At 37.8% G+C, this 18,660-nt stretch overlaps 2 protein-coding genes and 1 pseudogene across 3 annotated transcripts; 1 reads left to right on the forward strand and 2 right to left on the reverse strand.

Annotated features, from left to right (window-relative positions):
• The first annotated feature begins 974 nt into the window (after positions 1–974).
• Positions 975–3,882, forward strand: LOC137709870 (ethylene-responsive transcription factor ERF114-like). The gene is made up of 2 exons (XM_068448847.2): positions 975–1,446; positions 3,124–3,882. The coding sequence occupies exons 1-2, from the start codon at positions 1,188–1,190 to the stop codon at positions 3,618–3,620; spliced, it is 756 nt and encodes a 251-aa protein (XP_068304948.2). The 5' UTR covers positions 975–1,187; the 3' UTR covers positions 3,621–3,882.
• Positions 3,883–10,676: 6,794 nt separating this feature from the next.
• On the reverse strand, positions 10,677–12,733 carry LOC137711514 (mitochondrial import inner membrane translocase subunit PAM16 like 2). Its single transcript, XM_068450752.2, has 5 exons — positions 12,592–12,733; positions 12,089–12,161; positions 11,515–11,602; positions 11,210–11,340; positions 10,677–11,102 (listed from the first exon to the last, which is right to left on the reverse strand). Exons 2-5 carry the CDS (start codon positions 12,089–12,091, stop codon positions 10,974–10,976), a joined length of 351 nt encoding a protein of 116 aa, XP_068306853.1. The 5' UTR covers positions 12,092–12,161; positions 12,592–12,733; the 3' UTR covers positions 10,677–10,973.
• A 546-nt stretch (positions 12,734–13,279) lies between these two features.
• Positions 13,280–18,228, reverse strand: LOC137711492 (E3 ubiquitin-protein ligase ORTHRUS 2-like; annotated as a pseudogene). Its single transcript, XR_015963510.1, has 9 exons — positions 17,755–18,228; positions 16,334–16,866; positions 16,077–16,201; positions 15,749–15,851; positions 15,596–15,657; positions 15,414–15,522; positions 15,111–15,254; positions 14,569–14,783; positions 13,280–14,299 (listed from the first exon to the last, which is right to left on the reverse strand). The product of XR_015963510.1 is annotated as an E3 ubiquitin-protein ligase ORTHRUS 2-like (transcript).
• Between the last annotated feature and the right edge of the window lie 432 nt (positions 18,229–18,660).

An 18,660-nucleotide genomic window follows, 5' to 3' on the forward strand; every position in this document is an offset into this window, starting at 1 on the left:
TATGTTGGTTAGATTAGGATTAAGGTTATTACAGTTGAATGACTAGCATAGTGGTCTAAGTTGGGATAGTGTTTTTGATTTTGAAGGTAAAACTTTCGAATTTGGACTCCAAAATTTCAAATTCAATATTTTCTGAAAAATTGGAATGAAAATTGAAATGCATTTCTATCTGCCCGCGCGTTTTGTGAGTGAAGATTTTGCCTTCCTCACATCTGCTCTATCCGCCTCTGACTAGTAGGCCTGTTGTCAGAAACTAGAAATTTCCTTTACACTCTATATTTCTAGCCCCCTGAAATTAACAGATTTAGGGGAGGAGAACCACTTCATTACTGGTGGTATCTGCACGGTCATTGGAATATATTCAAAGTGTTCCGAACTGATTCTGACAAAAAAAAAAAAAAAATATTCAAAGTATTCTGACTTTTTAAAGTTATATACTCAAAATATGCATTTTGTAATCAAAATTTATATTTTATTGTTAGTTTTGGATACCTTTTGTTCATTGTTTTTTTATTAAACATAAGTAAAAATGTGGGATCCACAATTCACACATTATCATTGAATGGTCAAATTAACCGATTGACTAGCAAATGTATTACATTTCCAAATTATGTTCCGAAATTTTCATGATTACTCGGATTTTGAAAAATTTTGAATTTGAGATTGTGATATCCTATCGGATCCGTTCCAATTTCAAAATTTTGAAACCGAAATTGAAAACTTTGTTTCCAATCCGATCCATACGAAAATCAGACCTAAACTAGCATCACATTTGAGTAAGGGTTTGATTTCCAACGTCCAACTTCACAAATTTGCATATATTTGTATAGGAATGCGGTGTAAAGGAATAAAGAACAATAAATATTGAACTCAACTAAATTCACATATACATATACATATACATGGAATAAATAATGTTGGAGGACTAATGGATTCTTCAAACGTTCACACCACTATAACGAAATATGTATAAAGTCTAGATGTTTCTGTAGCAAACCCTATATCCCACCTGTCTTCCTCCTCCTCTCATTGTTCTCCTCTCATCTCGTTCTTTTCTTGCCTTAATCTACTGTCTACTTTTAATGTACGCCGTAAAGCTAGAACGAATTTGAATCAGTTGTTGGTGTCCCTCTCGATTCTGACTCATCTATATATAACGTCAAAATATTAATATCTAGATTCATAAAATGGATCGAAAACATGGGAAGAGGCCGCTGGCTTCGGTTGAATCGGAGGAGAAAGAGGAGGATCAAATCTTTCCTGTTTACTCGACTCGATCTCAGCAAGACACTTCTGCCATGGTTTCAGCTCTAGCTCAGGTGATCAGAAAAAAAAGTGACCAAAGTAATAACGCACTTGCTCAAGTGCAAAGAATAAATCCATTAATCACCTCACAGTCCAGCCCTACAGAGACTCAATCTCAACCGGTACTACTTCAAGATCAAGGTATTATATTATATGTATTATCAACAATGAATTAATCTTCTTTTTGGTCTTCTGTGACAAAAATAACTTTTTGGTATATTTCCAGCAGAACTACTTGATCTCCCTCATAAGGGATTTAGGGGGCTTCTGTATAACTAATCATATGATTTTCTTCCTCCGTTTAGTTATGTGGATTGTGGCGTCCCTATTTTCTCCTACTGCTCACTCTTTATTTCTGGCATTGAGATTGGATGAAGAGGTTGTGCAGAAATCATTATCTTTATATAGTTATAGATATCACTCTAGCATTCCTTTCTCAAGTATAATGCTTCAACTTATTTATTAATTTTTTTCCGATTTGAACTTTATACATATATTAGAAGAGATAAATACCCAAGTGGTGTTGTTGACCTTAAAAACTACCAAGCCTATGTGGTGCGCAGGCCGAGTAATTAATGAGCTAACTATGTCCTTCGGTTGTGTACGAGGTGTGCCAACTCGTTGGCCGAGTTCGGCCAGGGAGTAAAATATGTTGATGTGGCGTTAGCCACACTGCTGACTTCTTGATCTTGCAACTGCGTCCGAGGAAGGAACACGTCTCGACCTTCCGGTTCTAGAGCCTGAAGACAAGGCTGCTAGTTTTGCGAAGTTCAATTTCAAATTCAGCTTTCAATGTGCCGAATGTAGTAATCTGGTAACACCTCACTTCGTCGAGAAGGTTGATGAGATGGCCTCTACCAACAAGGACTCGGAAATCCTTGTTGACCAAGACTTGGATAAATAACCAGTTGGTCTCGAAGCAGTGATGTCTATCCAAACTGAAGGTGCTACTTGATCGGCTTATTCCACGGCTCTAGTGTTGTCTATACAAACTGAAGATGTCGCCGGTTGCCTTCACAATGTTGTCTATCCAAACTGAAGATGTGTTGGTGAGAAGAAAGGGGGAGAGGAAAAAATCTCAGGGTTGTTGAGAAGCTTTGCGCAGGGCAATTTGTGTGTTGATTTGGAGGGGCCCTGAATGATGCACTTCCCTCTCTATTTATAGCAGCGAACCCCCTTATGGCCAAACTAAAGATATCCATTTGGATTAGAACTCCTCAACCCAATCTGATCAGGTTTTGATCAATCCTAACCCCTATAGGACTTTGAACCAAGCTTCTTAACGAACCAGATTCATCCCCTAATTCTAAGCATCCTCATCTTTAAGACTTCTCGTTGCACTAGGGTTCGACTACCTCACCCTTATCTAAACCAATCCTCTCCGTAATAGGATTCGGCCGACCTTGATTGGACGGCCCATGAAAGGATTCCAGATAAATGTTATTGGACCGAGAACGACTCTAAGCTCAGCCCAAAATATTATTTTGGGCCCAAACTGGTGCATATTAGGATTTTGTGATAATCATCTTCATCGTCAAAAACTTTTCATAAACCTGTCTTAATTAGTAAAGTACAAGTTTTGAGCTAATGTTAGAGGGATCATATTTTCAAACAAAAAGTGAAATGTTATAATGTGTCAAATAACAGTTGAGCACCACGGATAGAATTGAATCTAAGAAGAAGCGAGTATTGACTATGTTCAACTAGCACGATCCTTCTAGCATTACTCAAACCTAGGTACTGTCTCCGCCTATGGATGAAATGAATCTTTTTCAGGTTTGATATTTTTGAGAAATTAATATATATGTTTGTGTGAAGGAAATTTGGGGAGACAACATTACAGAGGAGTGAGGCGGAGACCATGGGGAAAGTGGGCTGCTGAGATTCGTGATCCGGTGAAGGCAGCCCGAGTGTGGCTGGGCACTTTTGACACAGCTGAGGCTGCAGCACTAGCTTATGATAAAGCAGCACTCAACTTCAAAGGAAGCAAAGCTAAGCTAAACTTCCCCGAGAGAGTTCAATGGAGCTATGAGTCAGGTTGCCTCACATTAATAACTACTGATCAACAAAACAGCTTGAACATTAGTCCTCCTCAGCCTAATATTACTCGACCAACTTCTTCCAGTGCTTTCGATTGTACACAATATAATAATGTCACATCTTCTGCATTCTTGTTGTCGTCGTCCTCCATGCCATCTCAACAAGCGGCAAAGCTCCCAAGCTTTTCGATGCAGTTCGGTTCTTCTTTTTCGAGTTCAAGTTCGGGCCTTCCTCATAAGTATAGGAAAGACTTTGACAGCAGTCACTCAAGATGATAAGAGTGAATTAATAGCTATGGGAACGGTAGGAGATCAGATTGAACGATAGCTATGGGAACGGTAGGAGATCAGATTGAACGATCGATTAAGGAGAGTAAAAGGCTTATATAATTGTGATGCATGTGTGTTTTTCTTTCCCTTTTTTGGTTCTGTTTAATTTCTGCTCGTCTAAAACAACTTCTTTCTTATATCAAATTAAGTTCACTTCAGTTTGTATTTGATGACAACTAATTTGACAAGAAGCTAGATAAATTTTTCATGCATGTGTGCGCCACCCTGCGTATGGTATATATTGAAAGTTATTTTCGTATATCCCTTTTTACATGCACACATCTGGACATAGTGTGCAGAATGAGAAAAAAATTGTATATTTCAAGCAGCATTGGAGCTTTCCACTCCTTCCCTAGATGTTATCAAGACGGAATAATGAAGTTAATTAATTTGAGCGAGTATCAATAAGCTCATATAGGAAGCATGCAAATTTTGGTGAAAGAGAAAATTCCATGATGTATGAGAATGAATTTAATCAACCCAGCAAGCTTGCTAACTTAACTAAGAGAGAGTGAGGGTTTGTATACACACCTGGCGTAGAACATAATATGATAAACATTACATAGCCCATAGGGCAAAATTTAGAGAGCTGAACCTTGACAGATACGTTCATGGTTTTATATCCCCTATATTATATATATATATAGATCTGTCATACATGCATGTACATGGTAACTTTTGAGTTATATAATATATATATATATATATATATATATATATATATATATTATTGATTGCTTAAAACCTAGACAGATCTTGATCAGTTTACACAAGAGAGTTTGAAATCGTGTGGACTAAATGGGGTGGTCATCGAATTCGGCAGTGAGTGACAGAAGCTTGGAGTATAAACACGACAGCTAAGTCTGAAAATTGCGGTTGTTTTGGCGTCGATTTGAAATGTGTGGTTACTGATAACAAGGATCTCACACGTTTGTCATTACCAATTCAGAGTAATATTATTTAGGTTCATAAAGTTGACATATTTGTTGTTATAATATTCTCCCGTACAAATGAATCTTGCATCAAATTATTTGGCCTACTACTTTATTAGGTGTGTGATTAACAAGTGTGTTAGTTTAGGGCAATTAGATTTTAGGGCCTATATAAGATAATTTTAAGATTATAACCTGAATGGGTTTCAAAATCTTATTTAAGTCCCTAATATAATATTCACCACCACATCATATTACAAGATACCTCTATTACCTACCATATTTACAAACTTTGCCATTAAAATTGTCACATCCCGGCCCGGGGTGGATCACTTCCTGGGCCCGCTCCACCACCGTAGCACGATATTATCCGCTTTGGGCTTACCATTCCCTCACGGTTTTGTTTTTGGGAACTCACGAGCAACTTCCCAGTGGCTCACCCATCATGGGATTGCTAAAGCCCCCTTCTCACTTAACTTCGGAGTTTCGATGGAACCTGAAGCCAGTGAGCTCCCAAAAGGCCTCGCGCTAGGTAAGAATGGGAATATACATATAAGGATCACTCCCCTGGGCGATGTGGGATGTCACACATCCACCCCCCTTAGGGGCCCGACGTCCTCATCGGCACACCACGGCCAGGGTTAGGCTCTGATACCAAATTGTCACATCCTGGTCCGGGGCGGATCACTTCCCGGGCCCGCTCCACCACCGTAGCACAATATTGTCCGCTTTGGGCTTACCATTCCCGCACGGTTTTGTTTTTGGGAACTCACGAGCAACTTCCCAGTGGGTCACCCATCATGGGATTGCTCAAGCCCCCTTCTCGCTTAACTTCGGAGTTCCGATGGAACCCGAAGCCAGTGAGCTCCCAAAAGGCCTCGTGCTAGGTAAGGATGGGAATATACATATAAGGATCACTCCCCTGGACGATGTGGGATGTCACATAAATTGTCAACCTATTCCATAATTAAGGCTTAAATATATTTTGTTAATAAACCATTCAAAATTCAAAAACGTTTAAATTTTGTTACGAAAGTCAATAAGATAAATCCAACTAAGGTAAATTATACTAATTTATACTTGCTGACAAACAAATTAAGTCTATAGTAATTTTAGGTCAGTCACCTTAAGAAGTCAAAGATAGAAAAATCAACTACAAAAACAATAGGTTAAAATATTAAATAATAACCCTTAAAATATATATCACAAAAAAATAGTATAACAAATCCTTATTATCTATATATAGGAATTGGATAAGCGTCGGTATATATATAGGTATATACGTGCACATTGGTACGAAGATATCAGTATGGAAGTGCCGGTACATATGTACACATATGTACATACATATATATAGGTACGAAAGTATTGATACATTAGCTTCAGTATGGAAGTGTCGGTACAGATGTACATATAGGTGTGGAAGTATTGATACATTAACATCAAAAGAAAAAATCGGTAGATTCGATGTATGAGAAGGTAAAAATACATCATTAACACTATAAAAAAATGGTAAAAATAAATCATGCACTATTAGATGTATAAGAAGAAGAAATATTAGATGTGGACGGTGGCCATAGCCTTTTCTTCTTACACGGTTGAAGATAATTTTTTGGGTTGGACAAAAAGTTTCATTTTTAAGTAGAATCATTTATGTTAGCAATAAAATGAAAAGTTATAAATAAATTAAATATGAGACATTATAATTCACTCAAGTATAATATAGGAAGAAAAAAAATTAAGTCTGCCATTAAATATAAATGTTGATTTGGACATAAGTCAAAGGACTATAATTAGTTTTTTATCTTGGTTAAGGTTTTAGTCTAAAATAATCTTTTTCAAGGATTAATATCTAGTTTCCTATTAGTTTTATATATTCAAATAAAAAATAATTATTTTATTAAATTTAGGATAATGAACGATGCAATGCAATTACATTAATCATCATTGTTAAGACGTTCAGTTTCTATCTATATTAATTAATGAAATCCTCTTTGTCAACTAAAAATGGTGAAAAGACAACTTTGTCTTCTATCACACAAAAAAATGATGGGCAATAATGTAATTTCATAGGTCCAAATTTTACTATTTTTTTATTGAAGCCTCATCTACATGTAATGTTAAAATATCTCTAATATTAAAAATTAAAAAATTAAAAACAAAAAACAAAAACAAAAACCTCTCACTCCCCCACGTTCTCTCTCTCTCTCTCTCTCTCTCTCTCCCCTTCTCATTTTCTAAAAAAATATGTTCATACACACAAAGTGTGTAGGCAAATACTAATATCATATTAATAGAACTACCCTACTAAGGTCCTCACTTTAAGGACTTATAAGGTCCTTGTTTATATAAGCCATCAAATTAATCTTATAGAAGATTAAGCTATCAACTTAAATAAAATATTAGATGAAGTTGGATGTGTAAAGTTATTAGGGTTTTATGCAAATGGATTTGCTGAGTTTAGATATTTCATGAGGAGACTAGGTTTTGCAAATGAAAGAGATTCGACATGACGTGAAACCTTCTTCTCTTCTTATTTATTTTGTTTGCTTGTTCTATCAATTAGTATTTTATCTCTGAGTAACAAAAGTTATTTAATTTGAGGCTCATATGAAAAACTACCTCATAGGTTCTTAAAATGGAAACCTTAAGAGAGTTGATGGGTCATATTAAATAGGGGCATTAAGATATAGGTCCAAAAAATTGACATACTATTGGCTTTAGTTCAATTTTTTGAAATTTCTGATTTAGTTCCACTTAACTATTTTTTTTAACCTATTTACCCTTTGTTTTCAAATTTTGAATATTTAAACATCTGCAAGCTACTAAACATTTAAAAAACTTTTCAATTCTTTACCTTTTAATAAATAAAATATTTTTATCATAGATTAAGTTGCAAAAATATACAACCCAATTAAAAGGTTAGTATACATAAATGTACATATACCTATAAGTAAGATATCAAACAAAGAAAATATATCTAATCAATAGGTAGATAAACGAACTAAAAAGTACAAATACACAATTTACCTACCTATAAGCAAGATAAATTACTATGTAATATAGGAAAACATATAGAAGCAATTTGTGATAGAGATAGATAATAAAAATAGAAAAATATAATCTACCTATAATAGAGGTAGGTTATATAACAAAATCTTGTGATACATGTAGATTAATATCGGCCATGAAATCAATTAATTTGAGTAAAAATACAACTCAAATGAAGAACCAACTTTGACCACAAAATTAACTAATTTGAACACAACAAGCAATTTGATGAAAGAAGCCAACCAACCTCCATTCTTTGATCAACCAGAATCAAGTTTCATATATAGTGGAAGCCTAAGAAGAGAAGAGGAAAACTGAACAATGATAAAGAAGAAGAAGAAGAAGAAGAAGAAGATTCGCAAGGCAAATGATAAATTCTAACTAAGAAAAATGTAGTGTCCCACATCGCCCAGATGAGAGGATCCTCTATGCCTAATATGTACATGTTCACCTCCCATTGCAAGACGCGTTTTGGAAACTCACTGGCTTCGGATCCCATAAGAACTCCGAAGTTAAGTGAGTTTGGGTGAGAGCGGTCCTAGGATGGGTGACTCCCTGGGAAATCCTCGTGGCGAAACCCAAGAACATATTCGTGAGGGTGTGGCCCAAAGTGGACAATATCTTGCTATGCGGACTGGGATGTAACAATTTGGTATTAGAGCCATTCCATGGCCAGAAGTGTGTCGACGAGGACGTCGGGCCCCTAAGGGGGGTGGACTGTAGTGTCCCACATTGCCCAGGGGAGAGGATCATCTATGCCTTATATGTACATGTTCACCTCCCATTGCAAGACGCATTTTGGGAACTCATTGGCTCCGGATCCCATAAGAACTCCAAAGTTAAGTGAGTTTGGGCGAGAGCAGTCCTAAGATGGGTGACCCCTTGGAAAGTTCTCGTGCCAAAACCCAAGAACAAATTCGTGAGGGTGTGGCCCAAAACGAACAATATCTTGCTATGTGGACTGGGATGTGACAAAAAAAGGTTTTAGATAACAAGCTAAAAAGAAAGAATAGATAAATGAAGAAGAAATGAAGAGACGTATCCTCACTTGGAGATATATAGGAAGTAATTTTATTCCAACAATTATCCTATCATTAAGGGAATTTTATTCTTTAAACCTCAAATAGGTAAAACTTATCACAAATACTAATCCTAAAATCAAGGGATTATAAGTAATTTTAGGAGTAAATTGGTATGAAAATGAATAAAAATAAAAAAACTGACATGAAATATAATTGGACTCATCTAAAAAATAACTCACAAAATTAGATTCATATCAAGTTTCCCCTATTAAATATTATCTAAAGTCCATGGTGCCATATCCAAATTAATGGACCTATTCAAAAGTGAAAAGTATAGTTTTATATTATCTTTGTGTTTCACTAATATTTTTCTCAATTTTCTTTTTTGGTCAGTGTTCAACTTGAACAGATGGATTCATATCTTAGGCAACAACCGCCACTACCGAATACCTCCAATAATGGTATATGCCATGTCCAAAACATCATCTATCAAAAATTCCTAATTAAATATTGGGTGTTCATTAATATTCCTTGCACATTGATTTCAAACTTGGAGCAAAGTCTTATTATATATAACTCACCTTATTAAGAATTTCCGTAAAAAATTTTGCGCGTGAAACGCACGTAATCTTCTTCTAAAAAATAAATAGGAACTGCATTGATGCTGTTTTTTTAATATGCGTGTGTTACATGTTTAATTTTGATGAAAATTCTTATAGAACTAGTTTCAATGATCATTACTCCACATTTTATCAAATTCAAATATTAAGAATTAGAACTCCAATTTATGCTTCTAACAAATGTCAAGCATATGAATGGTTTTGCATTTAAAAAATATAAACACAAGTTGAACTCGAAGTCATTAAAATAAAAAACAAAAGAAAAGAGGACAAAAAGAGTAAATTTTCCACTCCTCGTATGAGTGGTGAGATGACTGGTAAGTAGGCGGCAATTTTGTTTGGAGCCGAAAGAAAAAGATATGGGCTGGCGTTGACTTGAGTTCCAGTCTCCACGACAATTGCCAAATACGGATCAACTGTTTGACTTCTGGGTCTACTGCTTCTGTCTGTGTTCGTTTCATAGCCGACTCAACTTGTTTTGTCGGCTCCAAACTTCAAACCTTTCGGCTTTCACATTTACTTTTTCCTTCATTTCATTCATGTAAATGTAAATACAATTTGAATTTTAGCTTTGAAGTTTAATTAATTAAGAGAAAAGATTTATGCACACCCTTTTAATTGATTGAACAAATAAAAAGCTCAAGTAATTACGAAAGGGCATGTATGAAGTAAAAATAGATATGCAGAAATCACCTTCTTACATCACACAAGAACCAAAATCAAAAGAAATATGTGTGAAGAAGAATGAAAAGGGAATATGAGAATCATTTCTTACTCTAATCTACCATGGTTTCTTACTTTGAGAGTATACAAATATTTAAATTTGATATTTTAGATATTTTTTCAAATCTATTACCGATACTAAATAGCAACCAATGAATCGGTCTTATGAATGCCCATGAAAGGTAATAAAAAAAGAAGGAAGATGAGTTCTCATTTCTTTTATCACTTAGGAGCTGTGTTAGATAAAAGACTTACGCACGATTTTGAATGAAAAAAACGAAGTGAAGAATCCTTTTTTCAACTCTTACTCAGTCTGCTAATTACACATATTTATAATTCTCATATTTTAACAAAAAAAAGAAAAAGAAAAAAGGGTAGGGTCACTAATGGGCTGGGCTGGTATCGGACTTGGTATTAAGCTGGGTCAGATTCAGTGCAACTTCAAGTTGGTGTCGGACCAGACCGGATTTTGGGCCACAATATCAACTTGTTTACTCTGCCTTTCTCTTCCGCTAGGCTAATTGTTGCACATAAACAGTTGGGCACATACAAAATGTTATTGCTTCAGCGGAGTTTTCATAACGTAATAATTGGTAGAGTTAGGAATTGGCAAACTTCGTATACTCGACCGAAAACAATCGGGGCACGTAAAAATCATGAAACAAAGGATTCTGATGACATTGAAACGTTATATTTAGGCGGTTTAACCAGAGGTTTAATAGCATATACAACAGGAATACAGTAGGATGACATAGAATAAGACCGAAATAAGCAGAGGAACATTTAGTAACCGCCAATTTTGGCATAGAATAAGACCGAAATAAGCAGAGGAACATTTGGTAACCGCCAATTTTTCATACCGTGTGGAGATCAAAAGAATACTGCAGCAGCCCTAACATTAAATGCTGAGAATAATGTAACCGGAGCGAAAAAATATTGTGAGCCTACAAGTTACGCATCCGGAGTTCCCTGAGCCTTTTTTGCATAAGCACCTTCTAAGACTTCTTTAGCTCTATGGACCTTTGACTGAAGATAAAAGCTTCCGTTTTTGGCATTCCGCTCAAACAAGTTGTCATACCTCTTCAAAAAGAAATTGTTTCAATGATGAAATGATTAACACCTCTCAGAAGATTCGACGCTGACATTTACATGCAGGGAAAACAACAGAGAAAATGAATAGAGCAAACCTGCAAGATCTCCTCCCATGATGCATGCTCCGTGACACCTAGAACCTGCCTCGCCTCTGGTTCAGCCATTATTTTGCTAGCTCTTCTAATATTGTTTACTGCTTCGTTAGCAACACCGTTCTTTGAGGCATCTGCATTCAGTGATAACATAAAGAAATTTATCTTCAAATACAGATAGAACGTACACTTGTGATTTACAAAGATGCAAGAACCCTGAACACGAAGTACACTAGTGCCTTTTTAGAGTTAACGATAATATATCCAAAAGGTTTTAGCTCTAGATTTGGGATTGCAAGAGAGCATACTTGAGATTGCCTGACGGTATGCACGGAGCACAGCCCTGCCCACTATTGCTGAGCCCATCACAAGCACGTTGGCAAGAATTTTTGCAGCCTGTACAAACAAAATAAAACTTAACTACATGACAGGGATTGCACTATTGGTGCAGGAAGAAAGTGAATATCTTGTCAAATTTTAGGATCTCAGTTGTCTTCTGGGATAACATTGAGATTATAACAGGTAGGAAGTGCGGCTTATACATAACATTCGCTTTAGGCATCATTGCAGGTTTCAGTTCCCTCTAAATGCTGGTTGAAACCTCTCTTCTTCCATCGTGCGGACTTTTGGGCTATAGTTCATTAAGATATTATATAATTCAGAAGCTTTGGAACGTTAACAGATATATCATTAGATTTTTTGGCAGCTGGTTGTGTTATATGTATATTCAGTAGACAGCATGTTCAGGAGGAAAAATCGAATCAAAACTAGCACCCGTCTCATAAAGGGTCAACAAAAGAATCTTATATACAATTTAGAGTGAAGAATGTATCCGGTTGCGCCTGATTGGCCTGAAGAGAAAAAGATATCTAGAATACATACCATCACCGAAGAAGAAGAAGCGAGCAAAACCAAGAAAGATTGAAACGGGGCAACCTGTCAGGATCTTAGAAACCTGCAGTAGCACAGTATATACCAAGTTCCGCTCAGCGCGTGACAATTAGATAATGTATACAGAAATACTAAACAATCGTAGCATTAATGGACATGATATCATCCCTTTACGACGAAATCCCAATTCTTTACGAGATAAATCCGTTTCGTAATAGACTCTAGTGTGCATCAACAAACCCAATCGACACACCCAAACACCCATGAACCCAAAACCATCTTTCCACATTGTTCATCGGCGTCAGAATTCTGGTTCAAAATTTTCACCCAGTTCTTTTGCGGCAAAATAATTCAGGCATCGTACATCAACTTTTATGAAATATACATATATCAGAAAAATTAGGGAGAAAAAGGAAACAATTGATCGATGGACATACATAATAAAATATAGAGGGAGGGAGGGAGGGAGGGAGGGAGAGAGAGAAAGGACTTACAGATAAAACGTGATGGTCGCAGGGATTGGGATGCGATTCAAGGAAAAGGGGTTAGGGTTTTAGAGGCGGAGAGGGGTTTTACAGGTACAGAAGGGGTGGCAGGTCGTACGCCTTGGCAAAGAAGCCAACTACCGAGCTTAAAAAACTGGACTGGGCCTAAACTTCCGGTTGGGCTTCAGTTGGAACATTGAGACGCGTTAAAATAGAATCTACCGGAAGACGTAGCACAGAACCGAGCGCAATTGCGTTTTAAAATTCATACAGCCGATCCCACTTAATGAGAAAAAGCTTTGTTGTTGTTATTATTGTTGTTGTTGTTGTTGCATTTACCACCTAAACTTTTCATTATTATTTTTTATCACCTGAAGGTTGTACTACATTGTAATGTACCACATTCCGATAGAAATTTTGTTAATTTAACAAATACAACTTAAGACTCAAATTTCAAGATGGCAATACATTGCAACATAATGCAAAGTCTAATAGTAAATAAATAATAAATAAAAGTTCAAGTGGAAATACTCACACCAACAAAAGTCGAGATGGTATTTGTGCAATCTCTCTATTAAAATACTATTTTAATCCTTTTTTTTCTTTATTTTTGTACAAGAAAACAAAACAAAAGTTTTGTCTTTTATGCTAACTATTTTATTTTGTATTAAAAAAAATATTTTTTGTACTCTTACCGAAAAAAAACATGTACTTTATTTCATAATTGCCTTTCTTTCCTTGAGAACAATCTACACATTTAATAGGAACAAAAGTAAACCAGCATGTGTATGAACACTTGAGCACTCCCAAATTAAAAGTTTGTTTGCTGCACCGAAATAACCCTTCCAAGTTCAACATTTCTTGCAGCACAAGTCAACCGATCACTCCAAATCAGAGGGCTTGTTGGTGAAACATTTCCATCATCAACATCCATTGCTTCTCCTTCCTGAGCCTTCTTCCTTCCTCGGGTCTTTGCTGCAGCACCCCCCTGACCAGCAGGCTTCCTCCCACGTTTTGCAGCTGGCTTTTTGTTACCATTTGGATCCTCAACAGATTGGACCTGCAGGGGGCTTGACGGGGAGCCATTTCCTTCTTTTCCACCCAATGCTTCTTTCTCCTGAGCCTTCTTTCTTCCTCGGGTCTTCCCTCCAGCACATCCCTGACCGCCAGGTTTCCTTCCACACTTTGCAGCCGGCTTCTTGCTCTCTTTTGGATCCTCATCAGATTGCACCTGCAGAGGATTTGCTAGTGAACCATTTCCTTCTTCATTACCCAATGCTTCCTCCTTGGTTCTCTTTCTTCCCCTGGACTTTGCTCCAGCACCTCCCTGACCGGCAGGTTTCCTCCCAAGCTTTGCAACAGGAGCATCAGATTTGCTCTCTTTAGGATCTCTCTTCGAACCATCAATATGGGCGCCAAAAATTTCCTTTGCCTCCCCATCATCATCGGTCTTTGATAAGTAATTACCAGCATCAACCTTCACACGTTTGGGACTCCTTGTGGGAGACTTCGTTCCTGAAGTCTGCCCGTTGCCATTCCCTCCTGTTTCGTCAGACATAGGATCAGTAGCTTCATTGTCAGAATCATCTTCTTCGCTTGACTCCTCGGTTGGATCCTCATCGTCTTCATCACTTGACACCTCAGTTGGATCCACCTTCTCTTCCTCTTCATTCAGAGCTTTTAGTGATTCGATCATATTCTTTATCTCTGTATTCACCTGCCAGGTTTAATCCCACAAGATACAGTAAAAAATTTGCCAAGGAGTTAATACTTCAATAACGTAATGTTTCATTGGTTTCTGATAAGATAAAAGACGAAAATCAAAAGAACACTCTACCTACGAGCAGTCTATATTTCAAAATTAATCAAAAGCACGTCTTACTGTCACTTCCATCTTCTCATCAATCAGGCAGGAAAAAAAATGTAAGGAAGAATGATCTGATCTTCCCATGAAACAAAAAGAAAAATGCGCGAGTAACTACAAACCTGAGGATTCTTCAGAAAATCAGAAATATCCGCGGGACAGGTAAGGCATTTCATAACATTCTTTCGGGCTCGGAGAGACCGTCCATCTCTGCTTCTTTCTGTTACAAAACTCTTGCCAGCAAAAGCACCTTCTAAGCACGACTTGCAAAAGTGATGAACACAAGGTGTAGTTACTGGTGCGGTCATCACCTCCCGGCAAATTTTGCAGCTGAATTCTGCAGAACAAGATAAATATACATTAGCATGAGATGAATGATCTTACAGTCTAAGCAAATTTAATGATACAACCAGCTGACTGAGTCTAAATTAAATTAAAGGCTGTAGAAAAACCATCAGCCAACCGAGCAATATTCTGTTTTCTAAGTAGTTCCTATCGCCCACACCAAACCTCTTTAGCAAATCTATAACGGCAGTCTAACTAGTTTCGAATTTTGATTACACGTGCGAGACCAGAGGAAGACAACATAATACTGTGTTTAGTGAGTGCAGTCATGTAGTAGAAGGGCTGAGGATGGGGGGAGGGGAGAGAGAGAAAGAAAGACCTTTCAAGAGCCTCTGTCGAACAGTCATTTTTTGTTTTTTCATCATCGCTTTCCTTGTCCTCTTTAGAGCTTAGGACAGAATGCTAGAATAGGCTTTTTACAGGCGGGTGCTGGCTTCATCAATGTCCACCGACCATCGTTTTCCTGATAACATTGAACATCATAGTTTAGATAATCTCATACAATATCAGAGCACAATGACTAACTGTAAACATTTAGTGACTTCACACTATACAGGGGCATTGTGTCCCCCGAAAGCAGTCTAACAAAATATTCAAAATCCAGTTAATTAAAATAACTTACATCAAAGTCCCAAGCTGGGCTTTCTTTCCTCAATGTTATATCTCCTGCTGCCCTCATCTCAGCCTCAGGAATATCAGGTAAAGGTCTAGGTCGATCACCGTGTTCATCACTGCAGTTCCAGTTGGAAGGATCTAGTGAAAAATTCTATGGAAGAGGGGTGAACATAAGAAACTAAACCAAACCTCGTCCATGGTGCAGGCTCATTGTCACATCTGACAAAAAGGTACCGGCAGACTCCAAACCCCTAGGTGAGCAAAAACAGTTTCAGTAAATCTGTTCAGGAAAATATAGAAACCCATGAAGCAATTCCATCATCTGGGATAGCACATATTTACCTGGATTCCAGCCTTACGCCAACATTTTTCTATTCTGTAGCATCCATCATACCGAACAACTTCCTCAGTAGGGGCATATGAGGAATGCTTCTCCTTGTGAGACCTAATTATCAAATGGAAGGCAACAGATACAAAACATTAATCAGTATGCAGAACACCACAAATGATAGAATTGTCGAACACATTATGCTCAAGGGAAATTATTGCAACAAAATTCAAACTTTTAGCAGGTCTTAACACAGCGTATCTAACTGCAAACGTCCGAAAGACAGAAAATAGAACAATAAGTTGTGGATATCAGAGAGCGAATTTAGAACATTGCAATTACCTTACCACCCACACAGGATAACCTTCCAGACAACTAAGTCGGAGAGCCTTGTTATATTTATCAAAAGTCTGGTCAAAGACTGTTTCTTGTTTGTTCGCCTGTTACCACTCAAATCCCTTCCACCACTGCAATGCATATCCATGTAAACAAGGCATCAAACATAAATAAACTAAAAAAAAAAAAAAAAAAAAAAAAGGTATCCGAGAGAAACGGAATAGCTAGATTGTGCCGTTTAAGTGGTTGATCCAATGACAAACCTCCCAGTGTATATGAACCACTCTCCATGATCCTCATCGTCAAAGTAGCCTCCCGAAAGCACAACTGACTGTGCACCATGATTAGACTGCCCAGCTATACCGGCAACATGGGGAAAATGTGCACCCCATTGCCTACATTCAAGCCTATCTTTCCAGCATTCACCAACCAGAACACCTTGATTTCTATCTGGATCATTTTCAGCAGGAATGTGTCCAAAGTGATCTCCCGGAATCGTGACAAATATCCTGCCACTTGAAGCATTAGCATTTCCAGTCCTCTGGGCACGTTCTGTGGTAAACGCCTTGTCCGGCCTATCTTGATTTTGTACAGAATGATAAACCCGAGCAGGCCCCCCAGTTCCACTTGCCTTTGCCAACTTAGCCAGACGTATGATCGATACAAGTGAAGAATTGATTCGGGGGTTACGTGCCATCTTGAGAGGAATGCGACCGCGGCACGTTCCACAAACACGCTTCCCTCGTCCAACCCATTTCCGGAAGCACTTCAGACACGAATCGTGCCCACATGGTGTCTGGATTTAAGAGCACACAACATGCCATTATTAACATAATCTACCTATATCAGTACAGCAATCTACTAAAACTATCAATGCATCGAATCGAAAGATTAAACACGAATGATAAATTAATTCAAGATAATCCTAAACTAAATAATGTAGATAATAAAAAACCTTGTAATGACGGATAATGTGGTCTCATCAACTGAAGATGATGGGACCACAAGACCCGAATTTCAGGGTCAGAGTGAACAAAAAAGCAAAGAAATTACAACACAAATGGTGCGTTACGGAACCAACCATTAATTTTAATTTTATTTATTTTTTGGGTTAAACCATAAAGAAATTTTAAAACGGGAAATTCAAAAGCTGAAAAATATCGAAGAACATTGTGTGAAAATCCACTAATCATTTCTATATCTGGGTTTATTTAAAGAACTCAACTAAATCTGTTGAAGGAGTTGGCGAGCTTATATGATTAGAATTAAAGTTTTATTTTTTTAAGCAAAAAATCCAACTTTGTTTGAGAAAAAAAAAAAAGTAATCAGAAGCAAAAATATAATTATATAAAATTAAATTAATACCCATTAGAACTACTCAAATACCCAGAAAAATTAAAAATTAATGAACTTTGAAAACAGAATTGCCATGCAAGAAAAACAAGAAATGCATTCAACAAACAGGGAAAAATAAGAGGCAAAACGACAACGAATTTAAAAAAATTAACATAAAACGACGTGTTCCCAAAAAATACAGCACAGAAGAACCAAACTTGCACTATCACCATCCAAACACACAAACATCTAAAAATTAAACAAAAAAAATCACTAAAAAATGAAATAATTCACACAAAAAAAATTAAAAATTCGAAATAAATTAATCAAAAAAAGGAAGAAGACGTACCGTAACAGGCCTCTCCGGTAACTGTAAACAGAAGACACAGTCGAAAATCCCATTGAGCACATCCAAGATGTCCTTCATCGCTCCCTTCTTCTCCACCTCCACAGTCGCCATCCCGCTCATCAGCTACTGCCTCCTCCACGCCTTCTCCTGCTCCGTCAGCGTCGCGTCGTTCTCGATCGCCCGGATCGCCGCCACCAAACCGCCGTCCACGCAGGCATTCACGGCGGGGACGGATGCAGGAGCGTCGCCGGCGATCGAGGTGCAGTCGGGGCACTCCCACTGAAGAGCGGCGGCCAGGGACTCGGGCTTGGCCGAGAGGCAGGCGGCATGCCAGGGGGTCACGCATGTCTTGCAGGTGAGCTTCTCGGCGTCGGGCGGGGTCGACTTGCAGAGCATGCAGACGCCGTTTCCGTCGCAGGGAAGCTGGCTAACTTGCGCCATTGAGGTGGTGCGTACGATAACTGGGGGAGAGAGGGAGAGTAAGGACAATGTGGAGTGAAAGGCGTTGAGTGAGTAGTGGAGTCGGAGACGACCAGTATTTGATTTTTGGGCTACGGCGGGTGACTGAAATTTTTTGGAAAGGTTCTGAAATTTTGGCCAAAATCCGGTGATGTGCAGTCTACCTGAAGCCAGTGCATTGGCGGAATTTGAGTGGTCCACGTAACGGAGAGTAAACGGAAAGTGGTTTGGTTGACTGGTTTTGAGATGTTGGTGCCAAATGCCGCCCCCGGTTTGGAGTGGTTTTCCGAACGTTACGTGCTCCTGGTTTGTCTGATCCTGGCCGTGGCTTTTTTTTCCGTTTCTGGCAGTTTGCATATGATAAAATGGCAGAAAAGATAAATTACTTTTTACAAAAATAAGATAAGAATTACAATTAGATTTGGATAATGATATTTTTGTGTTGGA

Source organism: Pyrus communis, chromosome 6 (assembly GCF_041283825.1).
Source record: "Pyrus communis isolate YQ-2024b chromosome 6, ASM4128382v1, whole genome shotgun sequence".
NCBI lineage: Eukaryota > Viridiplantae > Streptophyta > Magnoliopsida > Rosales > Rosaceae > Pyrus > Pyrus communis.

Bases quoted from the DNA above. Each gene is read 5' to 3' on its own strand.
- LOC137711514 (XM_068450752.2), bottom strand. The intron at 11,341-11,514 runs GTATGCTCTCTT...CACTGAATGCAG, and splicing joins ATACCGTCAGGCAATCTCAA to ATGCCTCAAAGAACGGTGTT. The intron at 11,103-11,209 runs GTTTGCTCTATT...TTCTTTTTGAAG, and splicing joins CATGGGAGGAGATCTTGCAG to AGGTATGACAACTTGTTTGA.
- LOC137709870 (XM_068448847.2), top strand. From the start codon at position 1,188: ATGGATCGAAAACATGGGAAGAGGCCGCTGGCTTCGGTTGAATCGGAG. The intron at 1,447-3,123 runs GTATTATATTAT...GTTTGTGTGAAG, and splicing joins GGTACTACTTCAAGATCAAG to GAAATTTGGGGAGACAACAT.